This window comes from Oncorhynchus mykiss, chromosome 9 (genome assembly GCF_013265735.2).
Source record: "Oncorhynchus mykiss isolate Arlee chromosome 9, USDA_OmykA_1.1, whole genome shotgun sequence".
Taxonomy (NCBI): domain Eukaryota; kingdom Metazoa; phylum Chordata; class Actinopteri; order Salmoniformes; family Salmonidae; genus Oncorhynchus; species Oncorhynchus mykiss.
In genome coordinates, this window is record NC_048573.1 from 22,167,091 (window position 1) to 22,190,928 (window position 23,838).

Below are 23,838 nucleotides of genomic sequence, written 5' to 3' on the forward strand. Positions count from 1 at the left end.
GAGGGAGAAAAAAAGACGGGTAAGAAATGTCGGGTTTTGAATGAGCTCACATTTTCTTTTCTAGTCTTTTCTTTTTTTGCACTGAATAAGTTACCTGGGAGAAAAAGGGAGGGGTGGATGAAAGGGGGGAGAGTTGGAGCACGGGCGGCTGGCTATGCAAACGTGGCATCCATGCAGATGAGACTTATCTTGGTAGACCATGTGTGCGCTGGGCCCCCAACTGCCAGTCCTGAAGCATTGACTAGCTGTCAGCTCCGTCTTCGCCTCTCCCCGGATTGGGAAAAAAAACAACTGCTTTCATTTAGCAACCGGTGAGAAAAGGAGAGTAGGCGGAGGTTGTGGAAGAAAAACAGTTTTGCCTGGTTTCGTTGTTGGTTTTTCCCTGTGAGGTTGAGGGGAGAGGTGGGGCGGAGGTTTTTTTCAGAGCTAAAATGTATCTCCGCCTTGAAGTTTCACTGTAGATAGAGGAAATGCTCTTTTTGGAGTCATCAAAGTTACATTCAAGAGTATGATAACAATTGACACAGTGATTCAACTAGTAGGCAGCCATTTTGTGTGGATGGATGACACAAAAGGCACACAATGGCAAAGCCTAAACGAAAAACACAGTACACTTAGAATGTATGCCTGGGTAGTTCCTGGCTGAGTAAACTAACTCTGGATTTGTGCCCTTTTAGTCAGAAAGAACTCAGTCAGGATTAAGTGTTGTTCAATGTCAAAACAACTCAAAGTATTGAGTAGCAGGGGTCTGAACCTCTAAGCACTAGCAGAGTGACTTCACTTTTCACAGTACCTGCTAGTCTAGTGGATGGACTAACGCTATTGATCCCAATCAAAGCCAAAGCCACTGTTGTGTCGCTCATCGTTTTTCCCCCGTCTGTCGTACAACCAAAGTTAATCACTCCCCACACACAGACCCCACACACGTATGTACACACACACCACTCCCCCCCTCAAGCAGACACCATCCATTCTAATCACTTTCCCTCACATTTTCTAGGTATCCCTGGAAGTGATTACATCAATTCCAACTACATCGACGGCTATAGGAAGCAGAATGCATACATCGCCACGCAGGGCTCGCTGCCAGAGACGTTTGGTGACTTCTGGAGGATGATCTGGGAACAGCGGAGTGCCAACATCGTCATGATGACCAAGCTGGAGGAGAGGTCCAGGGTAAGCACAGATCTGGAATCAGATCTCATTTGATTGCCATGCACAGGTGTAGGTCTGTTACACAGGTCCATTTTATCCTACCCTGACATTAGACATAGTCGCCGAAACAAAATGGAGTAATTCTACAAATGTACATTCAAATATATTGCAGAAGTGTCATATCATTGGATTTGTAAAGTAAAAAATGTCTAAATGTAATTATGTCTTCGTTATATATTTTACCTCAGTCGTCTACATTTTTATATCAGTGTATGTGGTCTGTAAAGCAAACATACTGCAATATCATTTCAGATTCCAAATTCGGTGTAATTCAATTCACCTATTTTCCATTGTTTACTTCCAAGCTTCATTGAAACAGCAACATCATAGCCTAACCCATGACTCATCATGGCTATCCATTTGCTTCTGTGATGCAAATACAACGTTTAACATTTTCCTAGAACTCCCCATTCCTCCTTTCATTCTGTGTTCATATTTCTGTGTGTTTTGTCATGTTCCTTCAGATGCCCTCATATTTCTTCTCTAAGGCAAGACATCTTGCATTCTGTTTCCAATGGATTTCACTCACTCACTTATTTGCCACAACATGAGTTTCCCTTTTCTTCCTTTTAGTATTAGTGTTGCTATTGCAATTAGTTGCATGGTCACTAGGTTAGCCAGCAGCACTGCTTTAAGCAGGTAAAATGTTCATGCTAATTGTAAAATGTCAGTTATTCGGTACAAGAACCAAGCACACAGCACTTTTCACTCTTTCAAAGTTAACAAGCAAACACTCTGTGCCTGGCACTGCAACGTCTCTTATGTATGTTTGAAATCACAAAGAAATGAAGACTGCATGGTCTCCACAAGTTGCAAGTTCACTACTTTCACACAATTCCTCCTCTAAAGATCATGAATTACTTGTTTACAAAGGTCTCTCAAGAGGAGAACAATTCCATGTATTCCACCTTACGATTTGACTGTAGAACTGTCTGAACAGATGTCGTGAATGGATTGCTTTCACTCTTCTCTAACCTACAGGGCCTTCAGAACGTATTCACTCCCCTTTACATTTTGCACATTTTGAGGTTCTTACAGCCTGAATTTAAAATTGATTGATTTTTGTCACTGCCCTACATACAAAACCCCAAAACCCCATAATGTCACATGGTGAAGTTATTAATTACACTTTGTATGGTGTATCAATACACCCAATCACTACAAAGATACAGGTGTCCTTCCTAATTCAGTTGCCGGAGAGGAAGGAAACCACTCAGGGATTTGAGGCCAATGGGGACTTTAAAACAGTTACATAGGTTAATGGCTGTGAAAGGAAAAAACTGAGGGTTGATCAACAACATTGTAGTTACTCCACAATAGTTACCTAAATGACAGAGTGAAAAGAAGGAAGCATGTACAGAATAAAAATATTCCAAAACACGCATCCTGTTTGCAACAAGGCACAAAAGTAATACTGTAACAAAATGTGGCAAAGCAATATTGGTAAATACAAAATAACACATTACTGAGTTCCACTCTCCATATTTCCAAGTATAGTGGTGGCTGCATCATGTTATGGGTATGCTTGTAATCGTTAAGGACTGGGGAGTTTTTCAGGATAAAACAGAATGGAGCTAAGCACAGGCAAAATCTTAGAGGAAAACCTGGTTCACCAGACACTGACAGTGAATGTTCCTGAGTGGCCCGATTTAGAGTTTTGACATTTATCTTCTTGAAAATCTATGGCAAGACGTGAAAATGTTTTTCTTGCAATGACCAACAACCAATTTGACAGAGCTTGAAGAATTTTGAAAATAATAATTGGCAAATGTTGCACAATCCAGGTGTGGAAAGCTTTTAGAGACCCAGAAAGACTCAAAGGTTAATCATTGCCAAAGGTGATTCTACAAAGTATTGACTTAGGGGTGTGAATACTTATGTAAATGAGATATTTCTGTATTTAATTTGCAATACATTTGCAAAAAAAAATAGTTTTCACTTTGTCATTATAAAAATGTATGTAATTCATTTTGAATTCATGCTGTAGCAAAACAAAATATGGAATAAATCAAGGGGTATGGATATTTTCTTAAGGCACTGTATATTGTAGACCCAAGTGCATGTTTTGACCATTGTCTGGTTCTAGTTGTTAGTTGCTTTAGATAATGAAGTATCACATAAGAATGACTCATAGTTTTGTGAATATATACAAAAGCTGCCTCATAGACCTTTGTCAAGCTTTAGCGCATTGTTTGACAACATTTGATGATGAAATATGCTTCACTTTGTAGCTTCTGAACATCAGAACAGCAATTATTCACCTCGGGAATGGACAAAGATTTTTTCTTTAATGAGTCCGGCGCAAACGATATACTGCTTTGTCGAGATTAGGTCCAAATCGTGAAGAAAATATGGAGAAAAAGGAGGAGGGGGGCGGGGTGCCTTGTATGAACTCGCCAACGAGTAGGTAAACCCCCACTACCCTCCGTATTATTGGCCAATGTGCAATCATTGGAAAACCAACTGGACAATCTACGATTAAGACTATTCTACCAACGGGACATTAAGAACTGTAATATCTTATGTTTCACTAAGACATGGCTAAACGATGACACAGATAATATAGAGCTGGCTGGCTCCTCCGTGCATTGGCAGGACAGAGCAGCTAAGTCTGGTAAGACGAGGGGTGGGGGTGTGTGTCTATTTGTTAATAACTGCTGGTTCGCTATGTCTAATATCAAAGAAGTCTTGCGGTATTACTCGTCTGAGGTAGAATACCTCATGATAAGCTGTAGACCACATCTACTCAACGAGCTGTATAAGTCCATAAGCAAACAAGAAAATGCTCAAACAAGAAAATACTCCTAGTGGCCGGGGACTTTAATGCAGGCAAACGTAAATCCGTTTTACCTCATTTCTACCAGCATGTCACAAATGCAACCAGAGGAAAGAAAACTCTAGACCACCTTTACTCCACACACAGAGACGCATACAAAGTTCTCCCTCGACCTCCATTTGGAAAATCTGACCATAATTCTATCCTCCTGATTCCTGGGCGGCAGGATAGCCTAGTGTTGGACTAGTAACCGGAAGGTTGCATGTTCAAACCCCCGAGCTGACAAGGTATTTCTGTTGTTCTGCCCCTGAACAGGCAGTTAACCCACTGTTCCGACTAGGCCGTCATTCCCACTAGGCCGTCATTGAAAATAAGAATTTGTTCTTAACTGACTTGCCTAGTTAAATAAAGGTAAAATAAATAAATAGATTCCTGCTTACAAGCAAAAACTAAAGCAAAAACTAAAGCAGAAATACGGAAGTGGTCAGATGACGCGGATGTTTTGCTAGCACATATGTTCCGGGATTCATCAAAGGGCATTGAGGAGTATACCACCTCAGTCATCGGCTTCATCAAGAAGTGCATCGACGACGTCATCCCAACAGTGGCCTTACGTACATATCCCAACCAGAAGCCATAGCTAAAGGCTAGAGCTGCCGCTTTCAAGGAGTGGGACACTAATCCGGACGCTTATAAGGACTTCCGCTATGCCCTCAGATGAACCATCAAACAGACAAAACGTCAATAGAGGACTAAGATTGAATCCTATTACACCAGCTCTGATGCTCATCGGATGTGTCAGTGCTTGAAAACTATTACGGACTACAAATGGAAACACAGCCGCTAGCTGCCCCGTGATGCGTGCCTACCAGACGGGCTAAATGCCTTTTATGCTCGCTTCGAGGCAAGCAACATTGAAGCATGCATGAGAGCACCAGCTGTTCCGAATCACGCTCTCCATAGCCGATGTGAGCAAGACCTTTAAACAGGTCAACATTCACAAAGCCGCGGGGCCAGAAAGATTACCAGGATGTGTACTCAAAGCATGCATGGACCAACTGGCAAGTGTCTTCACTGACATTTTCAACCTCTCCCTAACCGAGTCTGTAATACCTACATGTTTCAAACAGACCACCATAGTCCCTGTGCCCAAGATAGCGAAGGCTACCTGTCTAAATTATTACTTCCCCGTGGCACTCACGTCGGTAGCCATGAAGTGCTTTGAAAGGCTGGTCCTGACTCACATCAACAGCATCATGCCGAAAACCCTAGACCCAATCCAATTCGCATACTGCCCCAACAGATCCACGCAATCTTAATCGCACTCCACACTTCCCTTTCCCACCTGGACAAAAGGAACACCTATGTGAGAATGCTGTTCATTGACTACAGCCCAGCGTTCAACATCATAGTACCCACAAAGCTAAGGAGTAGGCAACAACACATATGCCACGCTGATCCTCAGGGGTGCATGCTTAGTCCTCTCCTGTACTCCTTGTTCACCCACGACTGCGTGGCCAAGCACGACTCCACTCGCATCATTAAGTTTGCTGACGACACAACAGTGGTAGGCCTGATCACCGACAACGATGAGGCGGCCTATAGGGAGGAGGTCAGAGACCTGGCAGTGTGGTGTCAGGACAACAACCTCTCCCTCAATGTGAGCAAGACAAAAGAGCTGATCTTGGACTGTAGGAAAAGGCAAGGCGAACAGGCCACCATTCTCATCAACAGGGCTGTAGTGGAGTGGGTCAAGAGTTTCAAGTTCCTTGTGGTCCACATCACCAACGAACTATCATGGTCCAAACACACCAATACAGTTGTGAAGAGGGCACGACAGAACCTTTTCCCCCCCAAGGAGACTGAAAAGATTTGGCATGGGTCACCAAATCCTCAAAAAGTTCTACAGCTGCAACATCAAGAGCATCCTGATCGGTTGCATCACCGCGTGGTATGGCAACTGCTCTGGATCCAACCGTAAGGCGCTACAGAGGGTAGTGCTTACAGCCCAGTACATCACTTGGGTCAAGCTTTCTGGCATCCAGGACCTATATCAATAACATGTATTTATAAAGCCCTTTTACAATAGCCGATGTCACAAAGTGCTATATAGAAACCCATCCTAAAACCCCAAACAGCAAGCAATGCAGATGTAGATGCACGGTGGCTAGGAAAAACTCCCTAGAAAGGCAGGAACCTAGGAAGAAAGCTAGAGAGGAACCAGGCTCTGAGGGGTAGCCAGTCCTCTTCTGGCTGTGCCGGGTAGAGATTATAACAGTACATGGCCAAGATGTTCAAATGTTCATAGAGGACCAACAGGGTCAAATAATAATCACAGTGGTTGTAGGTGCAACAGGTCAGCACCTCAGGAGTAAATGTCAGTTTGCTTTTCATAGCCGAGCATTCGGAGTTAGAGGCAGCAGGTGCGGTAGAGAGAGAGAGTCAAAAACAGCAGGTTTTCCAGGAGGGGAGGGAGAGGGAGAGAGAGAGAATTAGAGGGAGCATACTTAAATTCACACAGGACACCAGATAAGACAGGATAAATATTCCAGATATAACAGACTGACCCTAGCCCCTCAACACATAAGCTATTGCAGCATAAATACTAGAGGCTGATACATTTTGGAGACACTGTGTCCCCGTCCGACGATACCCCCGGGCAGGGCCAACCAGGCAGGATATAAGCCCACCCACTTTGCCAAAGCACAGCCCCCACACCACTAGTGGGATATCTTCAAACCACCAACTTACTACCCTGAGGGGGGGGGGGGGGCAATGTAAATACAAGATGGTGTCAGATGTACGCTTAAAAAATGGTCAAAGACTCCAGTCACACAAGCGGTACCGGAGCACCACGTCTAGGACCAAAAGGCTCCTTAACAGCTTCTAACCCCAAGCCATAAGACTGCTGAACAATTAATCAAATGGCCACCTGGACTATTTACATTGACCCCCCCCCCCCATTTGTTTTTACATTGCTGCTACTCACTGTTTATTATCAATGCATAGTCATTATACAAATTACCTCGACTAACCTGTACCCCCACACATTGACTTGGTACCCGTACCCCCTGTATATAGCCTCGTTATTGTTATGTAATTTTCTTGTGTTACTTTTTGATATATTTCTTATTGCTTTAGTTCATTTAGTAAATATTTTCTTAACTCTATTTCTTGAACTGCATTGTTGGTTAAGGGCTTGTAAGTAAAAATTTCACGGTTTTATTCGGCGCATGTGGCAAATTTGATTTGATTTGTCTCGATTGAGTTCCAGCAACAATATATTAGCTTCCATTGTATGTAAGATGAGGGTAGTACAGTGTATGAGGTAAGGCATCTACATAAGGACTCTTCGAGTTCACTGTGCTTTCCTCTGGCAGCGAAATGACAATACTGTAATGGAAGTAGTGTTTTATTGGCTGTTCGCTGGGCAACAAAAACGCTATAATCATAATAAACCTGTGCCTGTAATGTGATTGGAAAACTGTGGTTAAGATTGTAATTATAGAGCCTGTCAGGCTAACAAATAGCACTGTCGGGCTTCAGTGGAACGTCTTAGCTGGGCCTGTTTCCTCCATTGTGAAATCACACAAGTCAGCACAGCAGCGTAGGAAAGACTTGGCAGCCTCGCTTTCCTGTTTGCCTTGTATTGACTTTCCTTTATGAAGCTGGATGAGTATTTGCCAGCTATGTCTATTAGGGTCTATTCTATCTCAGACAGTGATTCAGAGAATTAGAGGGAAGAAATAGAGCATTGCGGATCAGATCGGATATGAACTTCATTGTGATTCAACAATTGTTGGGGATGTGTAGCAGGGGAGTTCTGCCCACTGAAACTAAGGGGTGCACAGACCCTCTCAGATGAATTATTTGTACACTGAAAATATAGCAGATATTGGTTATTTGACTCATTATTCAAACAAAGCAAAGTTGGTAATTAGTACCTTCTCAACAATAATAGGTGCGTTGAGTTGTTAGAAGTTGTGACCAAACCAGTTGTCTAATGTGACGTTTTCTATCAATCTCAGGTGAAATGTGACCAGTACTGGCCCACTAGAGGGACGGAGACCTACGGCCTCATCCAGGTGACGCTGTTGGACACGGTTGAGCTGGCCACATACTGTGTCAGGACATTTGCACTTTATAAAGTACGTTTGATTTCCTCATAATTCATTTGACCTTTATTTCACCTGGAAGTCAGACACCCAATGTGGGTTTTAGTTTAACTGAATGAAACGGATAACCGTAGCCACGGGCAGTAGCTTTACTCTGATCCCCTGACATGATTGGTGCAGTGTGGTTGAGATGAGGGACCACACCTCAAGGTATTGAAGTATTATTGCTGCTGTTTAAAATGTTGCCCAATGTGTGTTCTATACATGTATATAGCCTACTTCCCCTCTGTCTATCAGAATGGTTCCAGTGAGAAGAGAGAGGTGAGGCAGTTCCAGTTCACTGCCTGGCCTGACCACGGTGTACCCGAGCACCCCACTCCATTCTTGGCCTTCCTCAGACGGGTCAAAGCCTGTAACCCCCCAGATGCAGGGCCCATGGTGGTACACTGCAGGTAAGCAAGGCTTCCATGATATCACTATCATAGACTATGTTAGCCTGCCGAGCTAAGGTCTTCTTGTTACTCATCATTCAAGCGTTGTCACAGATATAGATAAAAACACAGAGGGAAAGAGAATGCGACAAGGAAGAGAGACCGAAGAAAGAGGGAAGAAAGAGTTGGAGGGTAGGAGGAGCAGCGGGAATAGATGACATGAGCTGCATATCACCGACTGAGAGCCGTAGGGAGTTGTCCTACTAGCTTTGTTGGATGTTTTTTTCTTCTCAATCTGAAAGTATTTACTACAACAGAGTAAGGATTACCGGTGTCAGTGCCCTTGGCGAAACGTAAATCCCTTCCGCACACACACACACACACACACACAGACACACACCCAAACACCTGTCCTCCCCACACTAACATCCACGCATCAGCGCTCCATGAGTATCCAGCTTATCCCCGGGGTTATTACAAAATAAAATACGAAATAAAGCACTTACTTCTCACTTCCAATGACAAGAAGGAATAAACTCCAGACAGAGGCAAAAGAAGAATGTAGCCGTCTGCCTCTCTTCAGACTGGGGAATTATAGGAGTCTCTGGTGTGTGTGTGTGTGTGTGTGTGTGTGTGTGTGTGTGTGTGTGTGTGTGTGTGTGTGTGTGTGTGTGTGTGTGACTGTGTGACTGTCTGTGTGTGTGTGTGACTGTGACTGTGTGTGCGTGTGTCCTGTGAGAGAGCCAGAGAGAGAGATAGCTAAAGGGAGAGAGAGGGGGACAGAAAATTAAACTGAGATAGAGTAAGCAAGAAGATACAAATTTATGTCTGAAGAATGTACAATAAAAGGGATTACCAAAGAATACCAATTACTACAAGCTGAAGTTAATTAGACCTAGTCGCAGAATCAGTTTAAATTGAAAAATCCAGACTTTTTACGGCGAACCAGAATGCAGGAGTTAATGTCACTCAGAAGATGGGTATTTTAATGCCTCGCCACCGCATCAGATAAAGGGAGTGTAGAGATTCAAATCCGTACGGAAGCATCTCACACAATACCACATCTCCTATGCCTTGTCAGACCACCATTTTGAAAATATATATTTTTTTCCATCCTTCCATTTTTGTATTTTAACTCTTGCATCAGAATGTTAACTTAAGGCTACGTTCTAATTATCTATCCTTATCTCTTCCAAAGTGTTCACTTGTTCACTTCCCTTTATTGATTTGAAGGAAATTACTGGTATAATAAATATGGGGGGGGGGGGTCTCCCACTAGCCCTGCCTCCACTAATCCAATACTTTTAGATTTGTGTGTACATAGTGAACGAGTGCACACTTCAGGAAAAAGGAAATATTACAATGGCGCCGAAGGGGATGGCTATTGTTTTACGGGCTCCTAACCAGCTGCTATTTTATGTGTTTTTTTGCATTGTTTGTAACTTATTTTGTACATAATGTTGCTGCTACCATCTCTTATGACCGAAAATAGCTTCTGGATATCAGAACAGCGTTTACTCACCTCAAACTGGACAAAGGAGGTACAGGGGGTGGAGATTGGGGTGCCTTGTGAGAAATCGTTGGTGAGTGGGTAACCCACCATTCTATTGGCCAACGTGCAATCACTGGAGAATAAACTGGGTGAGCTCCGTTCAAGACTATCCTACCAACAGGACATTAAAATCTGTAATATCTTATGTTTCACGGAGTCGTGGCTGAACAACGACACAAATAATATACAGTTGCCTGGGTTTTCCCTGTTAAGGGAAAGCTGTTAAGGAAAAACAAATGTGCCGTATAATTAACTGCATTGTACAGTCACTAGGGCATTTGATTAATTAGCTGGCCAGGCTATTGTTAGCAGGAAAACACTTATTCCATGTTCCCTGTAAGAAATCAGTGTTGCAACACTCAAACTGACCAAAAGAGATAATCAGAGTAGGTGTGAGTGTGAACCAATCCTAAAGAAACATTGTTTTTAGCTTTCACACAACACAAATCAGTGTAATTTCTTTTGACAGTTTGTTGAACATATTTTCATTAGAGCCTTTCTCTCAAACACGCATCGACAAAACAAACGCACACGACACACATACAATAATTTAATCTGTAATGGCCCCTGGAGTCGAAGGAGCAGAATTAATTTGACACACAAACACACACAACACACATACAATAATTGAATCTGTAATGGCCTCTGGAGTGGAAGGAGCAGAATTAATGTCTGACCAAAGTCGACCGTGTCTCAAGCGCTATTATTGATTTAGCTGCTTTGTTGTCACGCCCAGACAGAGACCCCAATTTACCCAGGCTTCAAGAGTGCACATTACGAACGGGACAGTAGAGGAGCCTCCCAGATATGACATTGCTGTCACACAGAAACCCATGGTCACTGTCACTCTTGTCTGTCTACTCTCCACTTCAGACCTTCCCATCGATGGTCGTATTTAAGTCATGCTCAATAGCGAGCTAGCCATCTCAACATTACTTTGACATGCCTTGTAAAAACGTGACAGTCATCGACAATGAGGTGAGGATAAGTGGTTGGTGTTCTGTTTTTAAAATGGTCTCGCCTGGTTTCAAAGTGCTTTGTGTCTTTTGTTCATAAAAAAATGTATTCCCTGTTGAAGCCAGGCAGTGCATGGCAATTAGGAGCATTGGGGTTTTGAGTTTACTTGTGTTTTTTATAATGAGTGACAAAACAATTAAATTGGATTAGCATTATTCAATTTGATGTTGTAGGACTTCCCACAGTATTATATGCCCATTGTAATCACAGTGCGGAAAAAGTTCACTTTATGGCCAAGTTCTCTAGTAAAATGATTGACTAGTGTGAGTTTGCTCACTAGAGAGTAACTTTAAGTAGGCCTATGCGAGATCTTAAGTCCTGTGGCCAACATTGACGCTCAAGCTTTCAACAAAGGTTCATAGAAAAATGGAAATAGCCTACAACACAGGATCAAAGTTAACTATCCCTATATTTCAACAGAACACTTTATATCATACGTGGAAAACTTCCCAAACCCAGCCGTGGACATTAGCCAACATTTCCCCCGAGGAGCAGTGAAGAAGGATATTATTGAAAGTACATCCATGTGTTCTCTCTCGCTCTCTCTCCTCATGAGGTGAAGTCATCGTCTCTTGTGGGGGGGCATATTGTAAAAGTCCCCCACCCACCCCCACGGAGCACTGAACTTGGTTCTGTGTTTCAGCAGTTCCATTCTGTTCTCAGTGACCCACAGGGTTGCGGACCGTTGTGCTCCTATTGGAACCAGGGCCTTTCAGGCGTTATGGGTTCACAGGGAGAAGTCACAACGGACATTGTTGAATGTAACCGGGATCGCCAGCCCTTTCTGCAGCTCTTTGCGTCTCTCAAAGAGCAGCACTGGTTCAATGCTGGGAGAATTAAAGAGACATTTAGTTAGAAAAAATGTCCCGTTTTTGCTGCGACAGACATACTCTTTGGTGGTTATTGTATGATTCGTACTGTCTACTTGAACAATAGGTAAGGCACAGACTGACATTGAAGGTTCACGTTAGAGTGGGAATGTTAGAGTAGTGTCTCGTATGAATAGGAGGAAGGAATAAACATAAGTCTACAGGAAAGGAGTCTAGTCTTCTGCAAGGAAGTTTGTCTTTAATGACCTTATTGCCTCATCCCATAGTGAAATGAAGTATTCTCAACCTATTTCTCCTCGAGTGGTGAGACTGCGGTCTAGTCTCACACATCACACGATGGGTTAAGAATTAGTCATTGGGTGCGTCTGAAATGGTATCCTATTCACTATATAGAGCACTACTTTTGACCAGGGCCCATAGAGGAAAGGGTGCAATTTGGGATGCAGCCAGTGTCTCCTTTTGAGATTGTGGAGAACAATGTAACCATACTGCAGGAGGGTTTATAGACACACACGCTTACAAGTATAGACGCAAACACACATAATCCTGTTTTGGTATGATTTTATCTCTGATGAATCTACGTTGCCATTCAGACAGTCTCATTGTATTTAGTAGCCATACGCTAAAACTAATCTTGAATAGAGGGGGAGCATTTTGATACACAGTGTAAATGGAAATGAGTGGAAATAATTGCACAGCCTTCTGGTCGCCGTTATAAGCCATACACTGAACTTTTATGGTGAATTTGAAGTTAATGGTTTGGTTGGTCTGTGTCTGTTTAATGGGTGAATGGAGTGTAAAAAGGCGGCTTGAGAGGTTGCCCGACCAAAATAGATTCAGTAACAATACCAACATGTAATTGCTTTTACTTTGTCTAGGCTTTATCTACTCCAGGTCCAGTTGCAGCTGTATTTTTCAGTGTACTATCTCCCCATTCCCCAAACTCTGAAAAAACTTTGAAAACACATTAGCCTAACACTGATGTCCAAAGCAGCTGGCTGCGCCTGTCAGAGCAGCCAGTGTCAGTTCTTTAGTGCGGGGGGGGGGGCTAACAGGCCCCGAATCAGGGCCAACCATCCCCCAGGACTGCCAAATGTACGGAGCCTCTCTTTCTCTCTCTGCCGATAATGGACGAGGCGAGTGGCTATGTCACCCCCGCTCCTCCCTCCTGTTCTTCCTCCACCTGCCCATCTCTTGATGCTGTCACTCTGTCACTGGCATGCTCAGAGGTCATTACTCTCCGGCGTTTGAGACTGGACTGTAAAGTGGCGAAGGATTAGAAACAGCTGGGGTCGGGGTAGGAAATGTCTTGCGCTTGCCGTGTTTTCTCCCCCCACCATCCTTAGACCCTGGATGTGATTCATATCCCCAAATATTCCTGAGACGTTTTCACACACAATATTTTAGGATCACATGTGGTTCAGACACACACACACACACACACACACACACACACACACACACACACACACACACACACACACACACACCAATCTCTTAGAAAGCCCAGCAACACCCTTGAGCATCTGTGTAATACCTCAAGAGTCACGATAAAGCCAACATCAAAACACGTCCCCAAATCAATCAGGTAACGTCGGCCATTTTAAGCGCAACCACAATGATTTGCAGCAACAAACGACTCACTTATACGATTTAATTCCCTCTCCGCTGCACCATGGCACATTAGCCAGACTTGGGCCCCGGGGACTATCTTAACTCCCTCTTGAGTTTTTCTTCACTCCTTTTTTCCTCTGTATAAATGAAAAACAAATGGCCTATCAGGGGAGGAGAGGCAGGGGAGCGTTGGTCACACCTCGTAGCCATGTCGACTTAATGGGTTGAATAACCTATTTACTTTAGAGCAGCCAGCCAACAACTGTCTTGTCAATGCTCGGCTGGGGAAGATGTGAGCTGTCAGGCGGACTAGAGTGTACTCTCGCCGCGATGCCATTGTCCCAAAAAATGAAGAAGAAAAACAGCATAATATTCAAATTTGACATCTCCCCTCAGCAGTCTTTCCATGTGGTTACGTTTATAAAGCATGTGTTGCTATCTGACCTGAATAGAGGAGCTCAAACTGAAACAGTAGCCATACATTTTCCTTCCTTCTTTCTTTTTAAACTTTTTTCTGGCTCTAATGTGAAAATGTGCCAATGAGAGTATTAATGAAGAGGCCTGTCTTTCAGTGCCTTCTGATTTTAGCACAGTGCGCTAAGCTAATGGCAGTAATTGAAGTCAGCTGCGCTCCTCTCCGACAAAGTTACCTGGCAAATGTACCCGCCTCTAAGTCACACAGGGGGGGCAGCTGCACCACGATTGCAGTACCAGCAGAAAGCCACACTTTAGACCAGACCACTGCAGCTAGAGCTATTCTCCTCCACCCGCTGCCTCTGCACCACCACTTTGGTTACGCTCCAAGCCAAAACGGTCAGCTCTGCTGTGGCCAAGGGGATAGCAATGAAGGTCAAGGGGTTTGCCCCTTGGTCTGGTCCCTGTGTAGCCAGGGAGCTTCTTAGGTCTCCTCACCACTAAGACAGGGCACCTCTCCCAGCGTGGATCTGTCACTCATTCTCTACCAATGGAGAGTAATCATTATCATCATAGGTGAATGGTCTTGCACAGCAGATAGTGGTGCACTGGGGTAGGAAGGGTATATGTTAGGCCGGGATACAGAATAGAAATTTGTTTGAGTGAAAACCCCAGATGTAGTTTTAGGTAATTACTGTTGTAAAATAACTCAGTTCCAGCTGTAGATGAAATGGTGATTCTAACTAGGCCTGTTATCTGTTTATACATAATAATTTATCCTTATGAAGATATTATGTCAAAGGTGCATCATGGTTTACATCTGTCAAGATGGATGAGCCACTAAAATATTTAGCTGAAGTCATCAATTGCCAACGCGGCTCAAAACGAGTCAATACCAAGTCAACCTCCCAGCACTGATTGTTTCCCACACAGGCTATTGTGTCTCTTAAGGGGGCCAATATCAAGTTTGTCATCTTTGTTTTGTCTTTAGTGCCGGGGTCGGGCGCACGGGCTGCTTCATCGTAATCGACGCCATGATGGAGCGCATCAAGCATGAGAAGACGGTGGACATCTACGGCCACGTGACGCTGATGCGCGCCCAGCGGAACTACATGGTGCAGACGGAGGACCAGTACGTGTTCATCCACGACGCGCTTCAGGAGGCCGTCACCTGCGGCACCACCGAAGTGCCTGCCCGAAACCTCTACGCCTACATCCAGAAGCTGACCGGGATCGAGGGTGGAGAGAACGTCTCAGGCATGGAGCTGGAGTTCAAGGTAAGCCGCTCTGTGCCTTATTATTGGCCTTGAATTTAATTTCAAATTCTTTGTCGATAATTAGAAAAGTCCACACAGAAATTACCGTTATTTTAAGGGGGGGAAATTCAGTTCAGTGCAAGCTAGTTGTAAAAGTAGCTTGCACAGGAGGCTTACATGAGTAAGCATGTAGTTTATTGCAAAAATATATTGCAAAAGGAATAGCTAAACTGATAAAACAGCATTGCACGCTACAGACAAACAGCCAACATAAAGACATTGGACTGGATGCTAACCAAAGAGCAATGTGCTCCAGCTCATATGCTGCTTTTGTTCCAAAGGCCCATGCCGACGAAAGAGGCACTGGCTACATAAAGAAAATAAGAAGAAAAAACTTTCTAGCAAGCACCAGTCCCTTTTTATGTCCAATTTTGTCTGATCCCATGTGAGGTTTTACAGAAAACTTCAATGTATTGTATTTACCGAAAGTCAGAGGGTGGTTAGATATTTTTTCATGTAAAAACCCCAGGCCTCTTGCCCCCGCCATCCTCCCCAACTCCCCCAGCTATAAGTCACGTCCTGGCCCTGGCGTCATTGATTGGCCAATCTCAGTACCACCACTCACAGACACTTTTCCAATTCCCATTAGCCCAGCGAGACAGCGTGGGGCCTGTGGTTTCCCCCATTCCAGTTAGTTGCCTTCCTTTTGTAACCCGACTTGGGTTAAGTCCCCCCCTTTGGTTACCCCTTTCCCCTTTCCGTTCCACCCTTATGGTTATAAGAGGGGTAGTTTTACAGCAAAAATGTCAAACACAGGTTTTCCCCCATGACTAGGACAGTTGCCAGAGGGGGCTTAGAACATACACCCTGCATTTACAATGAGCGGGCTCCACTACCAACCCACCCACCCGTCATAGTCAGCCAATCTGCAGTGTGTTATATGTGCTGTATGTAAAGCTTGTTTGCCTTGCTTGTCACGCACCTACTTCCCTTGGCCAATGATGAATGGTGATACCCCTAAGAGATGTGAAACAGGTTACCCCTGGCCCTGTCCACGTCGGGCTTGCCGCAGCATCCATTTTCATGTTCATCACAAAATAAAACATGTTGCCCCTCACTGCAAATCTGAGCGCAACAGTAATCCACTTGGTTCCCCTTACACACTTAATGTTAACATTAAATATGTAAGTACTGTAGATGCAGTAAACAGTGTAGCCTTTTTCCGAGAACCCATGATCTTCCTAAGGCCTCCCCTCACTTTGGTAGCATGTGATTATTAATAACGTTCACGTCTTTATATTAAACAAACCCCCTGTTTTTTATGTCAACCACAAGCCAGGCACTGGGGAAATAAATCGAAGAGAGCTGCGTTCGCCAGCATTCACATAACCGCGGTGCTTCTTATCTACCTCTCTGTAGCGTTTAGCCAACACTAAAGCCCATACGTCGCGATTCATCAGTGCCAATCTCCCCTGCAACAAGTTCAAGAACCGCCTTGTGAACATAATGCCATACGAGTCCACACGAGTGTGTCTTCAGCCAATCCGAGGGGTGGAGGGCTCCGACTACATCAATGCCAGTTTCATTGATGGATACAGGTGAGCTTTCATCTCTGTTGACCAAGATAGTTGAATAAAGGACTCAAATGGTAGTCCACTTTTACCATGTATTCTGTGTTACTCAAGAGAGCATATTGTTTTATCTCCACAGGCAACAGAAAGCCTATATTGCCACACAAGGTCCTCTAGCAGAGACCACGGAGGACTTCTGGAGGATGCTCTGGGAACACAACTCCACAATCGTGGTCATGCTAACGAAGCTCAGAGAAATGGGCAGGGTATGTTATGCAAAATGATGTTGTCTCTGTGCACTCTGTTTCCTGTGCTAATCAAATGTTGCTGTTTCTTTAACAATACATATCACAATTTTGCTACTTCAACTTCTCCTTTCTATGTAGTTCTTGAACTATGCAAAATAAATTGAATTCAGACCAACAATGCCACGTGCAACCACAATCTGTAAGATATCCAGGCACTCTGCTGGAGTTTCAGTGTACCGTACAAGGTAGTATATCGCTCATTGAGTTTGTTTCTGTTGTTTTTCCCCCGCTGCAGGAAAAATGCCACCAGTATTGGCCAGCAGAGAGGTCGGCCAGATACCAGTACTTTGTGGTGGACCCCATGGCTGAGTACAACATGCCCCAGTACATCCTGAGAGAGTTCAAAGTGACTGACGCCAGGGTAAGTGCTCTACTGTAATACAGCCCTCATTTACTGTCTAAACAGTCATTGAGATTTGACAGTGCTAGAAAGCGTTCCCGACTTTGTACTTTTTGTCCAAATATATCAGATTCGTTGTTTACAGTGTGGAGTTTGGTCAAACGGAAAATCTGTCTACTTTGAAGTCTTTGTCTTTGAACAACTGTGTCTCTGTTTGATGATAAAAACAGAGACAACATTTTTGGAGCCATTTGATTTTAACAGTTCAGATTGATACATTGTTGACAGCATCAGTTGGCTGACTCCTACTGTTTTTTTTTTTTTTTACTGTGCAGTAGTCTTAAAGCCAGCATCTGTGCCCAAGAATCACCAAACTTGATGATTTAAAAGGAATATATGCACAAATATATGAGGGAATTATGACATGTGTCAATGGTGTAAAAACAAATACTGCTTCTGGCAGCCTTGAGCCGCTGGGAGTTTTTAATTCCATCAAAGGCTTACACTGATAAATGGTGCAGGCTTCTCCTTTGTAGTGTGTGTTATACTGGGACCTGAATAGGATTACTTCCCCTTATCAAGGGGATACAATATCACTTAAGTAATGCACACCCTCAAAGACGTCATTTCAAGAGCCTGCCGAACACAGGCACATCAAAGGACTTAGTGTCTTTAGTATTCATATATTAATACATTCAGGTGAAAATGACATATCTTTAGTAACAAACGCCTGTCTGGTGCTTAAAACTGTGCGCCTCTGTGCACCCTGATTTGCTAACAACTGGTATCTTCAATAGAAACGCACACACAAGCCTGTGTCATTACTGAGACATATTGAGATATGTCAGTTTTCCTTTTTTTCCTTCAATATCTTCCGACTTGGCCTGTTTGTCAAGTGCATTAGACGGGTTGCCTTGACTTCATCACTTGCACTTTGTCATTTTTCCATATCTTTGGTGTGCCGTTCCATTCAAGTGTGCACACTGTATTCTCTCTCCCTATTTTCCAGGACGGACAGTCTCGGACGGTCAGGCAGTTTCAGTTTACAGACTGGCCCGAGCAAGGAGTGCCAAAATCGGGAGAGGGCTTCATCGATTTTATCGGCCAAGTGCATAAAACAAAAGAACAGTTTGGTCAAGATGGGCCTATCTCAGTCCATTGTAGGTAAGGATAATATTTTATGTTCAACTGAGTTTTATATCATACACAGATGGTAAGCAAGTAAAATAAAAGACCACAAGATTTAATGGTATTTAAAAGATTTAGCTCGACTTGCAGCGGAAATAGTGATGCTTTACTTTGATCCTACTAGGATAAAAGATAAGATCAAAGATCTATCCAGATATTAAATTAGCTCCCAGACACCCCACAGCAGAGTCCTCTGACATACCATGGCAGGTGGGGGAAATAAATATATAAATAAATAAATATAAACAGTCTAGAGAACAAAGACAGATAACAACAGTCTAGTTTTGACTGTGTTGTTTTGTCTGGTCATGTCTGTTTTTTTCCGGTCACGTGTGGTTTTGTCAGGTCTTGTTGTCAACAGCTTGGAGGTTCTCAGACTGTTTATTTAGTGATTGATCATCTTTCTCGCAGTGCGGGCGTGGGTAGGACCGGAGTCTTCATCACCCTCAGCATCGTATTAGAGCGGATGAGGTACGAGGGCGTGGTGGATATTTTCCAGACGGTGAAAATGCTCCGGACACAGAGACCGGCCATGGTGCAGACAGAGGTGAGATGCCCTGTATACTGTACTCTCCACACCTCTCACCTTATGGAGGTCGACCAAGCATGATACATAACCGACCGACCTAGCTGCCACACTATATACAGTGCCTTCGGAAAGTATTCAGACTCCTTGACTTTTTCCACATTTTGTTGCGTTACAGCCTTATTCTAAAATATATTACATTGTTTTTTCCCCTCAACAATCTACACACAATACCCCATGATGACAAAGCAAAAATATACGTTTTTAAACATTGTATTACAAATAAAAAACTGATATCACATTTACATACGTATTCAGACCCTTTACCCAGTATTTTGCTGAAGCACCTTTGGCAGCAATTACAGCATCGAGTCTTCTTGGGTGTGACACTACATGCTTGGCACACCTGTATTTGGGGAGTTTTTCTCATTCTCTGCAGATCCTCCCAAGCTCTATCAGGTTCGAATGTGGAGCGTTGTTGCACAGCTATTTTCAGGTCTCTCCAGAGATGTTCGATACGGTTCAAGTCCGGGCTCTGGCATGGCCACTCAAGGACATTCAGAGACCTGTCCTGAAGCCACTCCTGCGTCGTCTTGGCTGTTTGCCTACGGCCGTTGTCCTGTTGGAAGGTGAACTCTCGTCCTGTTGGGAGGTGAACCCTCGCCCTAGTCTGAGGTCCTGAGCGCTCTGGAGCAGGTTTTCCTCACGGATCTCTCTGTACTTTGCTCTTTCCCTCGATCCTGACCAGTCTCCCAGTCCTTGCCGCTGAAAAACATCCCTACAGCATGATGCTGCAACCACTATGCTTCACCCTAGGGATGGTGCCAGGTTTCCTCCAGATGTGATGCTTGGCATTCAGGCCAAAAAGTTTAATCTTGGTTTCATCAGACCAGAGAATCTTGTTTCTCATGGTCTGACAGTCTTTAGGTGCCTTTTACTGAGGAGTGGCTTCCGTCTGGCCACTCTACCAGAAAGGCCTGATTGGTGGAGTGCTGCACAGATGGTTGTCCATCTGGAAGTTTCTCCCATCTCCACAGAGGAACTCTAGAGTTCTGTCAAGGTGACCATTGGGGTCTTGGTCACCTCCCTGACCAAAGCCCCTTCTCCGCCGATTGCTCAGTTTGGCCGGGCGGCCAACTCCAGAAGAGGCTTGGTTTTTCCAAACTTCTTCTATTTAAGAATGATGGATGCCACTGTGTTCTTGGGGACCTTCAATACTGCAGAAATGTTTTGGCACCCTTCCCCAGATCTGTGCATCAACACAATCCTGTCTCGGAGCTCTACGATCCAATCATTTTAATTTACCACAAGTGGACTCCAATCAATTTGTAGAAACATCTCAAGGATGATCAATGGAAACAGGATGCTCCTGAGCTCAATTTCGAGTCTCATAGCAAAGTGTCTGAATACTTATGTGAATAAGGTATTTCTGTTTTTACTTCAAATATATTTGCGCAATTTTCTAAAACTGTTTTCACTTTGTCACTATGGGGTATTTTGTGTATATATATAAATATGTTTTGTTCTGTTTTATACATTTGCTAAAATGTCTAAAACTGTTTTCGCTTTATCATTATGGAGTATTATGTGTAGATTGCTGAGTTTTTATTTTATTTACTCCATTTTAGAATAAAGCTGTAACATAACTGTTAGGGAGGTAGCAAAACACAGCATTATATGGGATGTTTTCTGTATTTTGAAAGTTACATATGTTGAAAACTTGATTCCCTACGAGCAAAGAAAATGGGACTATGTCAACAATGGACTAATGAAAAAAATACCAAAATATAGTTTTTGGGTGGGATTTTCCTTTAAAAGCAGGAATCTTCTACTCTGTGGTGATTCAAGTAAGTTTTTTTCTAAGCTTATTTATCAAATTTCAGAGCAGCAGCAAATCAAAATGTGACTGTTGCAGACAGAGAAAAAGAGAATGATAGAGGCCAGTGAAACTAAAGAGAGACAAAAAAGAAAAGAGCACTAGACAGACAGAAAAATAAATAGTACCTGGTTGGAAAATAGTGACGAACAGTTTGAACTAATGTCAAATTTTCTTTCTCTCCTTTCTCCTCAGGATCAATACCAGTTCTGTTACAGAGCTGGCTTGGAATACCTTGGGAGCTTTGACCACTATGCTACGTAAGAGTCCCTGTCCCGGAGGAAAAGCAGAAGGCCCTTGGACAACCCCAGCGAGCCTCTCTTCTGAGCCATAATTTCCTGTTTGAGAAAGTACTTCTTAACTCCTAGCTAAAGACTCAATTAAGTGTTGGATGTGAGACACAAAAATGTCAAAAAATGTATAAAGATGATTCCTGGAGGACCAAGTGTTTCCCAAAACCCATGGAACTCACCCTGGCGTGGGAAAGAGAGAGGGAATCCTGACTGTTGAAGCATCTTATGGAATATTTTTTATTCTTCTGTTGCTTCAAGGATTCGTCTTGGGTTCAAATAACTGAAAGAAACATAAACAAAAAAATAACAGAAGGTACTATTACATCGACAAGTAATGCATCATATTACAAACCATAGGAGAGGCAAATGGAGGCACAGAGAATGGCTTAAAACTCAATGCACATTGTAAAGAGACATTTCTGTTCCACAATCAAACTACGCAGAGACAACTACCCATCAAAAAAGAAGACACCAGTGCTTGGTCCAATATGAAAAACAGGACACAGCTAAAGTAATAATTAATAATATACCCAGTTTCCTGTCACAACATTCATCATTTAAACAATTGGGGGGTAGTGGGAATGTTTAAAGATATATGAAACAAATAAAAACCTATTGATTTCATTTTTTACTATACAGCTGAGATGTGCTTAATTTTGAACCATGTGAAATTTGATTTCCTTTTTTTAACAAAACAATCACTCGACAAAGTGAATCAAACAAAGTACTTGCGTAATCGTTCATTTTTTTCCTTACGAGTTGTATTTTTGAAAGCTGTAGAACTTTTCTAATGTATGCACCATCATGCAGAGAAAGTCTTCGCTCTTTCCGGTTTTCTTGCAAATTTTTCTTTATGATTGTTTCTCGCACTTTGTGCAGTCCTGTATTCACACTACCAAATGTTGACTTTGTTACAGGGTTTTTAGTTTCGTTTTTTAGTTTTGTCTTATTTGTCCATGATCACATACACAATAACCTACTTACACCCATGTAATAAACTGGGGCTTTGTGGAATCAACAGGGATGAGCAAAGTATGAAGTTGCTGCTACCGATTATCTTAGTTCTTCCATGTTAGAATGATGGTAAAAGATGAGCACCTGATGGATAAAATACATGAAATGATATATACATATTTATGTTATATAAGATGACAGATATATACATTATATATGATTAATACATTTGCATAACCTATAACATATGTATATTGAAATAAAGTATATCATTTATGGCTATATATGAAAGGAAAGGATTGTATATGAAAGCTTATACAATGAGATTTCTATACTTTGGGGGAAATTAAGATATTTTTCACTGGAATGCACATCAGTAGGACAAAAACGCATTCTGATTCAGTGCATATTTTCTTGTGCAATAAATAGGTGTATTATAGATAGGGTTCATGTGGATACTTTGTTAGACATCATGACAATGTTGTTCCCGTGGTGAGGCTTGTTGGGAACGTCACGTATCACCAGTGTATATAGATACGCTCAGACAGTCTGTAGTTCCATAGCAGAGCAGGGGGTCCCTTAGACTAAGTCATTGCTCCATACAATAGGGCAAGGTACATAGATGTAACTTTCATCTTGAGGTTTTCAAACGCTCAATGGCATAACATGTTTTCATTTAGCATTTAGAGTGCCTTATATTTATACCTGTTTTTTATAACGTTCATTTAACACATTATTGTATTCTTTGAGAAGTCCGTGCATATAGAACATATAACAAACTGTATATTACATTTTTACCTTAAGTATTCATTTGTCACATAATATGAAATTATATATGCAAATACGTACATGGCAAGGCCCTATTTTCATTTTCTGTTGCCTTAATGTGGCTTAGTAAAAATAATAAAACATCGAAGACTCCCATGTCGTTCACTGATACCTTCGCAGAAAGTCGATGTGCATTTGCAACTAACTAGGACTATTCAGTTTATTAAGACTTTTAATGAGTCAATGCTACATGCCTGTTGTCAACAAAGACCATGGGAAAGATCATGAGAATATTTGCGGAGTCAATGAGCTTTCCTGACTGTTCAAATAGGTCCGCATGTTTGACACTCCTTGTATAGACGAAGTGTATAGACACTCAGCCAAAGGATCCCTTCACTATGCCTTAGGCTTGAAAGTATTCAACTGATACATTTATTTGCAGTTATAAACAGTTGCGGAAAGATACAAACTGTTGGAACAGGTTAGTGTTACAACTCTGACAATCCTTAAATGTGTGTTACGTCTGCTATCGTGGAGGACTTACTTCTACAGTTTTCGGGGGGGGAGGACACAAAATATTTTGGACCCCTCTTTTATTTGACCCTCTTTGATGGCTTTGTGGATGTGCATTCCAGGTGCTTTCTTTCCCTTTTTATTTCATGTAGCTAAATTGTTTAATTTTTTGGATCTGTTGCTTTATATATATACACAACCTTTCAAAAGTTTGGGGTCACTTTGAAATGTCCTTGTTTTTGAAAGAAAAGCACATTTTTTGTCCAGTAAAATAACATAAA

The 23,838-nt window shown here is 42.7% G+C and overlaps 1 protein-coding gene across 39 annotated transcripts in view; it reads left to right on the plus strand.

Annotated features, from left to right (window-relative positions):
* The window catches only part of LOC110531736 (receptor-type tyrosine-protein phosphatase delta), a 595,272-nt gene extending 572,059 nt beyond the window's left edge, over positions 1 to 23,213 (plus strand). For all 39 annotated transcript variants that reach the window (XM_036987567.1, XM_021615095.2, XM_036987574.1 and 36 more), the window contains 10 exons: positions 1,001 to 1,176; positions 8,020 to 8,139; positions 8,404 to 8,558; positions 14,956 to 15,241; positions 16,640 to 16,818; positions 16,931 to 17,057; positions 17,335 to 17,460; positions 18,449 to 18,603; positions 19,039 to 19,174; positions 21,225 to 23,213. In XM_036987567.1, the coding sequence (XP_036843462.1) occupies positions 1,001 to 1,176; positions 8,020 to 8,139; positions 8,404 to 8,558; positions 14,956 to 15,241; positions 16,640 to 16,818; positions 16,931 to 17,057; positions 17,335 to 17,460; positions 18,449 to 18,603; positions 19,039 to 19,174; positions 21,225 to 21,293 (1,529 nt within the window). In that variant the 3' untranslated portion in view covers positions 21,294 to 23,213. The remainder of the gene's footprint in view (positions 1 to 1,000; positions 1,177 to 8,019; positions 8,140 to 8,403; positions 8,559 to 14,955; positions 15,242 to 16,639; positions 16,819 to 16,930; positions 17,058 to 17,334; positions 17,461 to 18,448; positions 18,604 to 19,038; positions 19,175 to 21,224) is intronic.
* The last annotated feature ends 625 nt before the right edge of the window (positions 23,214 to 23,838 follow it).